The sequence below is a fragment of the Theropithecus gelada genome, chromosome 12, assembly GCF_003255815.1.
Source record: "Theropithecus gelada isolate Dixy chromosome 12, Tgel_1.0, whole genome shotgun sequence".
In the NCBI taxonomy this organism is placed as follows: Eukaryota; Metazoa; Chordata; class Mammalia; order Primates; family Cercopithecidae; genus Theropithecus; species Theropithecus gelada.
Genome location: NC_037680.1, coordinates 42,864,127 through 42,879,523, shown reverse-complemented (window position 1 = coordinate 42,879,523; position 15,397 = coordinate 42,864,127). Strand labels below are relative to the sequence as shown.

The 15,397-nt window shown below is 33.6% G+C and overlaps 1 protein-coding gene across 1 annotated transcript in view; it reads left to right on the top strand.

Annotated features, from left to right (window-relative positions):
• Positions 1 to 15,397, top strand: part of SCN7A (sodium voltage-gated channel alpha subunit 7) — a 104,019-nt gene that overhangs the window by 69,423 nt on the left and 19,199 nt on the right. Inside the window, exons 16-19 of the mRNA XM_025404749.1 lie at positions 1,690 to 1,795; positions 3,595 to 3,749; positions 10,362 to 10,535; positions 12,518 to 12,625. Coding sequence (XP_025260534.1) covers positions 1,690 to 1,795; positions 3,595 to 3,749; positions 10,362 to 10,535; positions 12,518 to 12,625 — 543 coding nt within the window. The remainder of the gene's footprint in view (positions 1 to 1,689; positions 1,796 to 3,594; positions 3,750 to 10,361; positions 10,536 to 12,517; positions 12,626 to 15,397) is intronic.

Sequence of the window (15,397 nt, the reverse complement as noted above, 5' to 3'; positions counted from 1 at the left end):
ATTCATTTATTTATATATTTAGTTAGGTGCTTTTTAGATTATGTAGCCCATGACTCCTTAGGGTGTTGGTATACCCACAGTCAAAACTAAAACACAAAAATATATAAATGATCTGATAATTCAGAGATACACTCTCTTGTTTCTTTGGTATTTGTACTTCCAGCCTATTTTTATTAAAATATGCATATATATGCATATATATAGTGTGTGTTTATTATAAAAATAACATCAAAATTCACATCGTATTTTGTAACTTGTATTTTTTATAATGCAGAAGTATATTATGGTCACTTTCTTATGCCATTAAATAATCTTCTATCAAAATAAATGATTTATAATTTGAGTCTTAATTGATTTATTTGTAAAATTAGAATAATACCTACTCACAGGTATTTTGGAAAAATCACATCAAATAGGATATGTGCAAGGCTTTTTACAACTCTTTAAAAATATAAATGTATGATGTATAATTTTAATTACTGAGTGCCAAATATTACATTTAAATTACTTAATGCCTAGTCTCACATAAATATATTGCTACAGATTTTATTTCATTAGAAATAAATAAGAATATATAAAAGTAATAGAAATAATAAAAATATCTGTTTAAGAATAATATTCTGCTGGATACTTTACTTTTTTAAATTGAGCACTATAATGATTTACTGACAACTGACCACGTAAGGACTAAAGCAAAAATAGCTTTCTAATTACATTTCCTTGACACTTACTGTGTATAAGTCCAAGAGGCAGGACAAAATATTGACAATTTCTTTTTTTTGGCACTCTACTTTACCTAGATATTTTTCTTAATTTTTACGAAATAAGATTGGTTTCATTCCAAATGTTAAAATACACTTGTCTTAATTTTTGTTTTAATTAGAAAATATTACTTATATGCTATTAACCTTAGAATCTCGGTGATTTTAAAGAATGATTTATGGTATACGTATTTCAAAATAAGGTAAAATAAAGCATTGTGAGAAAATAATTTTAAATAAAGGCAAAGAGTATCATTTGCACTATTACCTGTATAAAGCAATGACCACCGTATTCTACCCAGCCTTCAGCTTCAGTCAAAAGCAGAGTGAGAAAGAAGGTCAATCTCTGCATCTGGGTGCTTTTCATAAGGCTGTGCCCCTTTCCCAGGCCTGTCCTCATCCCTATTTGTTGTGCCTTTCCCTCATTTTACTTCATGATAAGTCCCATCCTGTGATGACATACGTAAGACCATCTGGACTGATTTTTACCATGAAACCTAAGTGCACTATTATCTACCCATCTTTAGCATCAAAGGATGATTTGTTTTGATTCTACTCATCTAATTGAAATAGCGTATATGGGAAACTTGTGACTTACTTCAAGAAAACTTTGGAACCCAAATCCTCTTGTGAATTGGAGACAACCTATACGTCTTAAAGAAGCAAAGTGTTATTAACTAAACGTTAATTTTAATCTAAGTGTTATTTTAGGTTAAAGTAAGTATCATACAATAGTGTTTTAAACTTCAATTCTTACCAATATGTATGCATTTTAATATCAGCCATGAAATCGGCCTGAAGTCTTTTAAACCTAACAATATTATTTCTGTACAAAATTTTTCTCACTTCTGAAAATGAAATAAACTTTGACCACTGTGGGTAAATGAAACTTTAATCACAACATTTTTGGTGGGACTTCACCTTTTAGAAAATAAAGCAGTCTAGCTCATCTGAATGCAGTACTGTTGATATTGCTATCTCTGAAGAAGAAGAAATGTTCTATGGAAGTGAAAGATCAAAGCATCCTAAAAATGGTAAGAAAATTTTGTTAATCTTGCTAGGAAACTAATTTTAATTACAAGTTGTCAAAATGTATATGTTCCTTTAGTAAACATATTCCACCTGGAAGCTAATTCAAATAACTCTCTTAAATAGGTGGCATTGCACATTTCAGACTCAACTACCAGCTAAGTCACTTATTTTAACAATTAACAATTGTTGATTGAACAGTAAGAATTTCTAATCTCCAGCTCATTTCAGGACTTAGTTCATTTCTCTAACTTCTACAGTACTACTTATGTCCTACTTTGAAACAACAGATTATGAATAAACAATGACAGTATAGTGACTAATGATAGAAAAACAGAATTGACTTACTTCAATTCCATCTCTGTTGCCACTGGAGTTTTTATGTGTGTTTAAAGCTAAATTAGTAAAACAATTTGTGAGGTGTAATTTTTTGTATTTGGTAAGTACACATTTTAGTGTATATGTAAAATGAATATGAATATTTTTATTGAATATTTTATTGAAAAATATCTTTAAAGTTGAAGTTTAATTGTTCTTTGAATATTTATTAAACTAGAATATCATTATGCATTGTTAAAACAGACCAACATGTAGGTACAAGTTTAATAAAATTTTCTAATATCAAAAATATATGTGTATGTTCCATATCCAGTGTGTCAGTCAATTGACTGAATCTTTATACATTTCTTAATATTCACGTTAAATATATAAATGTCACCATTACCATTTGTTTTCCTCTGACAGTTATAGGCCGTTTTTATATGAGTAACTTAAATATTGGCTCTATTTCGTGAGATCTAAGCACACTTCATTTGACTTCAACATATATAGGTATATGTGTGCATGTGTATGTGTATACACACACATTTCAGTGCTGCTTTAACTATACCAATTTTCTGTTTTACTCCTAAATTGTGCTCTGTTCTAAAGCACACAGTGGTATAGCTACCAGTAAAAAATCAAATATGAACATTATTTATTTTTACGCAATATTACTTACAGCATGAAAAATGTGTTTTGGAATCACCATTATCAATAATATTCCACTGCTACAATACTACTCATAGTATTATTTAACACAAGACAAAATTCTAAAATAAAATGTTTTGGCTTTAAACTCCACCTACCTCCATTTCTTCATTTTGTCACCTGTATATCAACCTCTTCTCTAGCCTCAGGTTTCCATTTTGCCAACCCTTTTGGCCAAAGCATAGAGTGCAGTCCCGTACACATGTACTATGCCCACAAAGTACTCCACAGTCCATGTCACTTCCATAATAGTCTCAATAAAAATTCCCATTTTCATGCCACATAAGAACTGGAATCAAAGCAATTAATTTGATTTAACTAATTTTATGCCTCTTAGCATCTCATAAGTGTTTATGTTTTTAAACAGGAATGCATGTTATGCCATGTGAATCTTCAAAGAGTAAATTTTCAGGCATTATATCAAAATGTAACTTTCAGAAGTGAAATATCCATGTGTATTTTCTTTTGCAGTATTAGTGAATACCTACCCTCAGACTGTTTTGCAGAGTGACAAGATATTCTGGGTCATTTCTGCCTTTCACAACGCCTTTCCTCTCATTACTACCAAACTCCTACGTCTAGTTTTCCTTTTTTCTGGTCAGTGATTACAGTGGTCACTACACCATAGGTAAAAATTAAATGTTTGTAAATCAGAGAGAACCTGGACTAGAATTTGTAAATAAATAATTGCTGTGGCACATAGTAGAAGGTTTCAGGTGTTTACTTTTTCATGAGTTTTCTAGATTGTTGTTCTTACCAGTTCCAATCTTAACAGGTTGTGGACGCGGATCGTCACTTGGTCAAACCAGTGGAGCATCCAAGAAAGGAAAAATCTGGCAGAACATCAGGAAAACCTGCTGCAAGATTGTAGAGAACAATTGGTTTAAGTGTTTTATTGGCCTTGTTACTCTGCTTAGCACCGGTACTCTGGTAAGTGGGCAGCCAGGCTGTTTGATACTTTGCTGGGAACAAATGTATCATGATTCTGTTAATTTAGAAAGTCAAAACCAGGATTACATTTTCAAGGATATTTAGTATAGCACCAAATAGCACCAAATTTCATATTCTGTGATTTTAGTTTTAAAATCTAAATATTATACTTTCTTAGAAAGTTTATATATGCATCACTCAATATTAAATTTAATATTGATTTTTAATATATTATTTTGCAATATTGAATTTCAAAATATATGAATGACAGTGGGAAAATGGAATGTGAATAGATACCGGATTCTTCTGATTTTAATGAAGTTTCATGTGTGAAACATTTTAATGATTTGCACATCCAAAACTGCTATAATATGCTTGTACTTTGGTACCTATCAAAGGAAAGGGAACTATTGCATATGTTTTAAAGGATCTGTGAACTACAAATGTATTTGACCCTACAATCTTAATTCTGCAGTCAGAATATAAATTCTAAAAAAATTCTACAAATATCTGCACATTAAATGGTTCTAAAAGGTAATTCACTGAAGAATGTTTTGTAATAATAGCAAAGGGTTAGAAAAGAAGGTCTGTAATAGCTGACTTTATACTACAAAAAACCATCCAATGGAACTCTGTGCAGCTATTTAAAAAATTCAGAAGGTATCTACATATTTACACTACAATTCATCAAGAGAGAGTAATAAGTGAAAAGAATGGTCTAGAATAGTGCTGCAATAAACATACGTGTGCATGTATCTTTATAGCAGCATGATTTATAATCCTTTGGGTACATACCCAGTAATGGGATAGCTGGGTCAAATGGTATTTCTAGTTCTAGATCCTTGAGGAATCGCCACACTGTCTTCCACAATGGTTGAACTAGTTTACAGTCCCGCCAACAGTGTAAAAGTGTTCCTGTTTCTCCACATCCTCTCCAGACTTAGATTGAGAAACAGAACATTACCAGGATGCCAGAACAACACTCTTACCCCTCAGTTACTTCCCTATTCCACAAGGGTAGCCAGCATGTGGAGTTCAACTGCCATAGATTAGTTTTATCCATTTCAGACTTATTAAAAATAGATTCAAACTGTGTGTTACTTTTGTATTTCTTCTTCCTCTTATTTTGTTACAGCATCTCACTTCCTCATAATGATCAGGGTCAATTATCCTTGCTGGTATGGTAACTTCTTTCTTTCTTACTAGTTGACTGGTACAATAAATCAAAAATTGAGCAAATGACATCTAAGCTTGAGTTTTAGTAGGAGACATAGCATGTACCCTAATGCCCTTTCTGGGAGCAAAGACCCCAGAATCCACCTATCCTAAGGTTGAGAGAATGGGAAACACAAGTACCCCCTAGTGGACTTGTCAGATACTCCATACTATGCCTTTCTCCATCACAGATTCTGCTAGCATCATGGATCTTCATATGGCTCAAATGGAAAGGCTGCTTAGAATATAGTCAACTTATTTTAGTATCTTTTGTTGCATCAGATTCTACTGAAAAATAGCAATCTTCTGCATCACCTGATAATGCATCTTTGGATCAATATTCGCAAGTGTGAAATTTTGCTTTCAAATCCTAAAGAGACCTATCAGGCATTGTATCTCTTTCTTAGAGTAGGAGGCACATATGTCTCTCTAAAGCATCTAGAGAACTTACCATTTCTTGTTCATCAGGTCTAATTAACATGATATCATCAATATAATGAATCAATATGATGTTAATTCCTGTGGTGCTGGAGTTAACTGTGACCCCCATACCAACACATTCTTCCCTTTATCCAGCTTCATATTCTATCCCCTTTGATCCAGCCTGTGGTAGGCTGATTAATGGTCCTCAAATATGTCCATGACATAATCCCCAGAACCTTTGAATGTTAACTTATATGGTAAAAGGGTCTTCGCAGATCTGATCAAATTAAAGATCTTGAGACAGGGAGATTATCCTGAATTATCTAGATGAGCCTAATATAATCACAATGGTTCCTGCAAAAGAGTTTCTATAGGAGTTGAGTCAGAAAAGAAGGTGATGTGAGGATAGAAGCAGAGATTGGGGTGTCATCCTTCGAAGACAGAAGAATGCACTACAGGCCAAAATGTATAAGCAGTCACTAGAAGCTGAAAAACGAAGGAACTGAGACTCCTCAGCCACCAAAAGGAACTAGCCTTCTCATCACCTCGATTTTAGCCCAGTGATTTCTCACATCAAGAATGAGAGTATATAGAGTTGTGTTGTTTTTAAGCCACTAAATTTGTGGTAATCTGTTACAGTCACAACAGGAAACTGATGCGCAGCCCTCTCTGGATCCCCTCCCAGGAAAGCTCCTCCATTTCCTGCTAATACATGTTTCTAGGTCCTGCATAGGTACCAGGTTTTCTGGTACATAATCCTTCGCCTTCCTTAGCAATCGTGGTACTTCCCAGGCCACTGAATGAAGAGAGTTGACTCTATTTATACATCAGGTGACCAGGAGAGGAGGTAGAGGTAGACCTTAAGGAGAGTTTTGAAAAGACACCTACCCTATTGTAGGCCTCTTCATAATCCTCAAGAAAGACTCATTTCAGCTTGATCTTGTAGGGAGGCTCTGGAGCCCAAACTGCACCACACAATTTCACCTTGAGTGACTCAAGAGAGCTGGCATTTATATCTCTATTCCACTCAGCCATTGGTTGTGCTGGGTCCCTCTAGAAGTGGAAAGATTGCCTCTCAGGCGGGGTGGCTCTCCTATAGCAGAGGTAATTCTCCAGAGAGGGCTTTAGTTGTGTGTTATCAAGCAACACTCGGTTGCTGTGAAATAGTTAGATATGCCAGTAAAGGAGTTCTTTGTAGACAACTCCACCATCTACGACAGTGTTCAACATGTACTTGAAAAGCATGTGTCATATGGTGTAGCTGGGTGCAATTATAGTTTGTTATTACCATTGTTCCCATCTACAATGGGAGCCTTAGTGATATAGCAAAGATGTTTTACTTTGGTTAACTATAGATATAAGTTGTTAAATTATCCCACTATGATTGCTTTTTTTTCTAAACCTTCTTTTAGTGTCATCAGCTTTGGACATACAGATGTACACTTGTAGTATTGATCCCTCTATTGTTATGAACCATCCTAAGTTATATATCTTGCCTAATTTGATACTAGCTTTCTTTTTATTAGAATTCACATGTTAAATCTTTTTATTCTGAATATATTCTTGACTTTCTTCTTTCTATAATTAGGGCTCATCTGCTCTTTATTGATACAGCAGCTCTGTGATGCCTTTAAAAACAAATGCTTTTTAAACTTTGTACTGTTTTTCTGGTTCTTTGCAGCAGGATCATTGGTCTGGTGAAATCTACTCTACCCATGCTAATTGAAGTGGAGGCTTTTGTACATCTTTTTATTATATTTCACATTATGTACCTGAATAATTGAATAATAAATAAATACATGTAATGAAATAAAAATTTTTAAGAACTTTATATTTATAATCTTTATGGACTCATTTACACCACAATTGGTTCAATTAAAAGTCATAAAATCTATTGTTATTTTGTATTTACTTCCATTTAACAGTACGTTTCAAGAATCACATCATTCCTAATGCTATCCCGGTGTGTGATGCTCTCCTTCCTGTGTCCAAGTGATCTCATTGCTCAGTTCCCACCTATGAGTGAGAACATGCGGTATTTGGTTTTCTGTTCTTGTGATAGTTTGCTGAGAATGATGGTTTCCAGCTGCATCCATGTCCCTACAAAGGACACAAACTCATCCTTTTTTATGGCTGCATAGTATTCCATGGTGTATATGTGCCACATTTTCTTAATCCAGTCTGTCACTGATGGACATTTGGGTTGATTCCAAGTCTTTGCTATTGTGAATAGTGCCGCAATAAACATACGTGTGCATGTGTCTTTATAGCAGCATGACTTATAATCCTTTGGGTATATCCCCAGTAATGGGATGGCTGGGTCAAATGGTATTTCTAGTTCTAGATCCTTGAGGAATCGCCACACTGTTTTCCACAATGGTTGAACTAGTTTACGATCCCACCAACAGTGTAAAAGTGTTCTTATTTCTCCACATCCTCTCCAGCACCTGTTGTTTCCTGATTTTTTAATGATTGCCATTCTAACTGGTATGAGATGATATCTCATTGTGGTTTTGATTTTCATTTCTCTAATGGCGAGTGATGATGAGCATTTTTTCATGTGTCTGTTGGCTGTATGAATGTCTTCTTTTGAGAAGTGTCTGTTCATATTCTTTGCCCACTTTTTGATGGGGTTGTTTGTTTTTTTCTTGTAAATTTGATTGAGTTCTTTATAGGTTCTGGATATTAGCCCTTTGTCAGATGAGTAGATTGCAAAGATTTTCTCCCATTCTGTAGGTTGCCTGTTCACTCGGATGGTAGTTTCTTTTGCTGTGCAGAAGTTCTTTAGTTTAATTAGATCCCATTTGTCAATTTTGGCTTTTGTTGCCGTTGCTTTTGGTGTTTTAGACATGAAGTCCTTGCCCATGCCTATGTCCTGAATGGTATTACCTAGGTTTTCTTCTAGGATTTTTATGGTTTTAGGTCTAACATTTAAGTCTCTAATCCATGTCGAATTAATTTTCGTATAAGGAGTAAGGAAAGGATCCAATTTCAGCTTTCTGCTTATGGCTAGCCAATTTTCCCAGCACCATTTATTAAATTGGGAATCCTTTCCCCCTTTCTTGTTTTTGTCAGGTTTGTCAAAGATCCGATGGCTGTAGATGTGTGGTATTATTTCTGAGGACTCTGTTCTGTTCCATTGGTCTATATCTCTGTTTTGGTACCAGCATCATGCTGTTTTGGTTACTGTAGCCTTGTAGTATAGTTTGAAGTCAGGTAGCGTGATGCCTCTAGCTTTGTTCTTTTGACTTAGGATTGTCTTGGCAATGTGGGCTCTTTTTTGGTTCCATATGAATTTTAAAGCAGTTTTTACCAATTCTGTGAAGAAAGTCATTGGTAGCTTGATGGGAATGGCATTGAATCTATAAATTACCTTGGGCAGTATGGCCATTTTCACAACATTTATTCTTCCTATCCATGAGCATGGTATGTTCTTCCATTTGTTTGTGTCTTCTTTTATTTCACTGAGCAGTGGTTTGTAGTTCTCCTTGGAGAGCTCCTTTACATCCCTTGTAAGTTGGATTCCTAGGTATTTTATTCTCTTTGAAGCTATTGTGAATGGGAGTTCATTCATGATTTGGCTCTCTGTTTGTCTGTTACTGGTGTATAAGAATGCTTGTGATTTTTGCACATTGATTTTGTATCCTGAGACTTTGCTGAAGTTGCTTATCAGCTTAAGGAGATTTTGGGCTGAGGCAATGGGGTTTTCTAAATATACAATCATGTCATCTGCAAACAGGGACAATTTGACTTCTTCTTTTCCTAACTGAATACCCTGTATTTCTTTCTCTTGCCTGATTGCTCTAGCCAGAACTTCCAACACTATGTTGAATAGGAGTGGTGAGAGAGGGCATCCCTGTCTTGTGCCTGTTTTCAAAGGGAATGCTTCCAGTTTCTGTCCATTCAGTATGATGTTGGCTGTGGGTTTGTCATAAATAGCTCTTATTATTTTGAGATACGTTCCATCAATACCGAATTTATTGAGAGTTTTTAGCATGAAGGGCTGTTGAATTTTGTCAAAGGCCTTTTCTGCATCTATTGAGATAATCATGTGGTTTTTGTCTTTGGTTCTGTTTGTATGCTGGATTATATTTATGGATTTGTGTATGTTGAACCAGCCTTGCTCCCAGGGATGAAGCCCACTTGATTAGGAGATATACCTAATGTAAATGATGAGTTAATGGGCACAGCACACCAACATGGCACATGTATACATATGTAACAAACCTGCACGTTGTGCACATGTACCCTAGAACTTAAAGTATAATTAAAAAAAAAAAAAAGGAATCACATCATTCTTTGTACGAGATTATTTTAATCCTTGCTTACTTTTTGTCCTTTTATGTATATTGATATTGAAAGTCTGCCTGCCGGTTTTCAGTGCTAAAATATTTATGAAATTGCTTTCAATGACATGATCAGACTTTACATATTCCATAGTCAAATTAAGGTTGACATTAAAACTGAGAAGCTTTTGAGAAACAATTATAGTTTTAATTAATCTTCAGTATTTCAACTGGTTTACCTGATAGCCTTATGGATTTCTAAAGACATTTTAAAAACATATCTGTTTCTCTATGAGTAAGTGCCATGTATCTGTGAATTGCTACCTGGAATTACAGATAAGATTCATATCAGATGTGACTAAAGGTTTTATCTCTTAAGTTTGATTAACTGATTTTGGAGGGGATTTTTGGATTACTATTTAAAACAATTATGAAGCCAGGTTCAGCCTATAGAAGAACTAGTTCTGGGATCAATTAATGATGTCTGTCATAGGCATGGGGTCAAATAATAATACTTATGGATTGTGTCAATAAATACAAGCATAGTGAACCAGCCCTGAGCCTACAACCTCTGACAGTGCTCACCATAAGCCTATTAGATATGAAATTTTGTTCCCTTCTATGTCAGAAGAGTTTTTAGAAATTACCTCTACACCTAATCCTTATATATATATTTTTTTACCCACAGGCTTTTGAAGATATATATATTGATCAGAGAAAGACAATTAAAATTTTATTAGAATATGCTGACATGATCTTCACTTACATCTTCATTCTGGAAATGCTTCTAAAATGGATGGCATATGGTTTTAAAGCCTATTTCTCTAATGGCTGGTACAGGCTGGACTTCGTGGTTGTTATTGTACGTATTTTAAACAAAATTTAAAAGACTATTTGATTTACTTTTTCTTCCTCAGTCTTACTCTTTCACTTCCTGTCAGTTTATTATATCTTTCCTTTCCCTCTCCATCTACATTATTGGTATATGACACCTTTCTTAGTTTATAATATTTAACATCTATCATTTTCTTCTCATTCCAAAATTTTAAAAGTTCAGCACGTTATTCCTGGATTATTATAATAATCACCTTGAATTTACTGCTAACCATGTAAGTTTGTTGCATAGTATCTTGATGATATCAGTACCCTAAAATCTTTCTTTTGTTGGCTTAACTCTTAAATCATATATCACAATTAGACTACTTATGATGTTCACAAGTGTGGGGCTGATCCAAGCTCCCCAAATTTCTCACTTAGATCTCTACAATAGATTCCAAAGTGGTGTCCTTGCTTCTGCCCTGCACACCTTCGTTCTGTTTTCCACATAGCAACCAGAGTAACTGTTGTGAAATGGAAGTCAGCTCATGTCACTTCTCTTGAAATCTTATGATAAACACCCATCTCATTCAGGGTAAAATCAACAATCTTTGCAATCAATGCTCTACAAGTATCTGTGTAATCCAAACATATTCTCTGTTATGCTCCCTTTCCCCTGTCCAAGTCTATCTACTGATCCACCAGCACCAACTTTCATGGAGCACTTCAAATATGCCAAGATTATTTTCTTCTTAGTGCCTGTGTACTTATTTTTCCTTCCAACTGGAACCTTGGCTGGCATTGATGCCTTAGCCAAAACGAAACCTTTGAAGGTCTTTCCTTACAACACTATTTAAACTGCAACCACTCCAGTACTCCCTTTCTCTTTGTCTGCTTCCTTCATCTCCATACCCCTTATTAATACTGTACCATTTGTTCATTTATTTTGTTTATTGTCTGTTTTCTCCCACTAACATGTAAGTTCCATTAGGGTAGAATTTTTTCTTAGTTTTCTTCCCTCCTTTAAGTCCTGTGCCTAGAACAATTTCTGTCATATTAGAAGGTTCTCAGTATTTTTGTTGAATGAATGAATGGCTCTCTATTCTGTAAATAATGATAGAAGCTCCTCAACCTACAATTAATGATTTAAAATAGCTGACCTCTCTTTCCTAAGTTTACTCTTTCAAATTAGCCTTTTGCTCTAGCCAAACCATACTATGCCTGCGACTCGCCTTCTTGTTTTCCAGTCATTGTTCTGTGTCCAGATTCCTTCATGCTTATGAAAATAATACCCAAAGTTCAAAGCCTACTTCAAGGCTATCTCTTTAGTAAAGGGTAAAAAGAAGAAAATTTTCGTAATGTTGACTTGAAAATGTAGAAAAATCTGAAGATATAATAAAAGTTAATCTTAGCTTTACCACCTTAGTCAGTATTTATGAACATTTATTAACCTTGAATATATTTACTTTTAAAATTTACCTTTGTATCTGGTTATACTTTTTGTAATGTGTGTACTTTTGACTTAACAATATTCATATCTTCTTTGATGCTTATCCTCTGAAAGCCTATCTTGTATATTGTCTTAACCATATTTGTATATGAATGCATTTGTAAATATGTTTCTTATTTTGTTTTAATGAATATCTGCATACGATCACTGTATTACAAGTAATTATGAAACTGATTCTTAATCTAATTTCAAACTAAAAACAGATGTCTCTATAAATAGTTGATCATAAAGAGTATAAAATATGTAACTTTTATTTATCTCACTAAAATACATTCCTTATTACCAGAAAATAATTTAGTTTTATCTTTTTAAAGTGATTTTAACACTAAACGATTTTCTTATAACTTTCTGTAAGTGATTATTAATGTATTTTGAAATATATGTAAAAGTAATTCACAAATTTACTGGTAAGTTTTTGTTGTATATATCTGTTGTAATAAATGCAAAGTCTATTTTATTTTACATGTTATATTGATTAATACGGAATCCTATTCACTTTTTTTAAAAAATATATATAGGTGTTTTGTCTTAGCTTAATAGGCAAAACTCGGGAAGAACTAAAACCACTTATTTCCATGAAATTCCTTCGGCCTCTCAGAGTTCTATCTCAATTTGAAAGAATGAAGGTAAGAGATAAGTTTCTAAGCTATATCTACAGATTTTTATTTGGAATTACTAAATTTGCACAAATTGGGAAGCTTTGTTTTCTTCTCATTTGTACCTTTAACAGTATTAATACAACAAAAACCTTACATTTCATTGCTTAGAAACAGAGAGGAATAGGTACGTTTATTAAGATTCTACATTCTTATTCCTCATAAAGTATAAAAACCAACACAGACAAGTAAAAGAAACTAGTATTTGAGAGAGAAAATATAGTTTTAAAAGTATATTTCTACCCCATATACATATGCATATTAATGAAATTGTCTCCATTTTAAAAATACAATTGTTAGAAAATGAAACTTGGATTAGTTAACAAACTTTAAAATTATACAAACATTGTATGTCGTAAGTGATTACTCGCTGAATGAAAGAAAAGTTTGAATTTTAAGATAAATTTAATTTTTTAAATGTCACAATCACAAGCGATGTCCTGTCTTCATCACTCACATGTTAAAACCTCTTCTGAACAATGTAAAGAAAATAGATTGAATATTATAAAATGGCCAGTGTCTGAACAATGTAAAGAAAATAGATTGAATATTATAAAATGGCCGGTGTTCAATCTTTTCTACCTGAAATGGAAATCGCATAATGCTCGACCTAATAGAAAAAAAATGGAGTCTCTGACCACCACAAGTAGTATAAGTATGTAGCTATACAGTGACCCATTGTATACAGAAATGACAGAACACATTCAACTGTACCTTTTATTTTATTTTATAATACATTTATGTGTTTTTGCATTTTTATTTACATAGTTTTTTTATACCAGTCTACCACTTTACTACCTCATATCACATATTCATTGCTATGGTAGAACCTAGTGAGAAAATTATTAACGTTTAACCTTTATCTCTGTATTTTATACATTATATATTACATTTAAACTGTTATTGATTAAGAAACCATAACACTTAAACTCTTTCCACTTGGTAAAAAGCGAATGTTTATTTTTCTCTCAAAATTTGAGTGGTTATTATACATAGAAACAGAAATATAAGTAATTAAAAATATGTATTTTATTTAAAAAATAATTTCAGAAATTTTAATAATTTCACTTTTATATGATTATATAAAGTACTTAAGTACATTAATTATATTTGTATATATATACTTAGTCCATGATTCCTGATAATATTCTTGTAATTCATACAATTGTGTCATTGACTCATAATAATAGTGCTTAGGCCTGATCTGTTTGTTAAATACATTTGATTTATTTGTGTTGGGACATTAATATTTTGATTATGTGGTAAATACATAAAAATTCCAAATGTGGCAAAATCCTAATTATACACTTCAGAAACAAAAAATCTAAAATAGTAATTGTAACATATAATAACTTAAGAAACAGACTTCATTAACCATATCATGAAGATCCACAAGGTGGTGATATTCCCCAGTGCTTTTAAACCAAAATAAGGTGGAAAATAAGCTGAAAATAAGGTGGTTGAATGGTTCGATAAGGTTGAAGTTAAAATGACAAAGCAGCCTGGGCACAGTGGCTTACACCTGTAATCCTAGCAGTTTGGGAGACCAAGACGAACAGATCGCTTGAGCTCAGGAGTTTGAGACCAGCCCGGGTAACACAGTGAGACCCTGTCTCTACAAAAAATACAAAATAGCCAGGTGTGGTGTATGCACCTGTAGTCCCAGCTACTTGAGATGCTGAGGTGAGGTGAAGTGAGAGGATCACCTGAGCCTGGGAGGTCAAGGCTGCAGTGAGCCGACATCGCTCCACTGCACTCCAGACTGAGTGACAGAGTGAGACTGTCTCAAAAAAAAAAAAAAAAAAAAAAAAAACAGCCACCTTTCCAGTATAAATACTGTTCAGTGATAGGAAAACATTATAGAATATTCTAACATGTAAACTACAGAGGGCCTATTTACTCAAAATACACACACATACACACACACACACACACACACCCACCCCTAAGTATGTAGCTAAAATAAACAAACTCTTTTTTATTTTCAAAAAATGAGATAATACCAATTCTTTTTCCTAATAAGTTTAGACATATAGGGAGGAAAAAAAAGTAACACAATCAGCAAGTTGTCTGCCCCAATTTAGAGAAAAGCAGGAAGAGATTTGCCAGGGAAACTGACTCTGTCAGAAATTAGGCCCTGTACTATTTAATGCTGTACATTCATTAGAATGGCAATGAGACAAGGCTGTGGACAATTCAAGGTCAGGAAAACAGTAGCCAGGCTTAGAGCAAAGTCAGGTTCAGACCCGAAGCCTCATCTCAACCTCTGGAAGTTCTGTAAATTATCGCTGAAGGTATATCATTGAGTATATTAGGAAGCTACATGCTTATAAAATTAATGATTTATGTTTTTAATAAGTTTAAGATCGTGCTGTCTACTTTTCAAATATATGTGTCAACTATATCCACTCTTTTTATTCACTATATGTGGATTTTCTAAAAGACATAGCATTTTTCTTTAGCAGAACCATTAATGGACCTTTCAAAATATTTAAAAGTATTAACAAAAGATCTAGTTTTAGAAATAAAAGTGTTACTGAAATCATAGTTAAAAGCCAAAATATTAATTCAAAGACAGACAACTATGGAATATCAGCAAGAATATGCAGGCCAAAGTATTAGTATCTAGTAATGACTGAAGGAAGGAAAGGTTAGAATGGTAGAAAATGAATCAATGGTGCCTCAGGAAGAAAGTGAAAGAAGGTCAGGAAAGGGAAAGCAAAAGTATAAAATAAAGAGAGG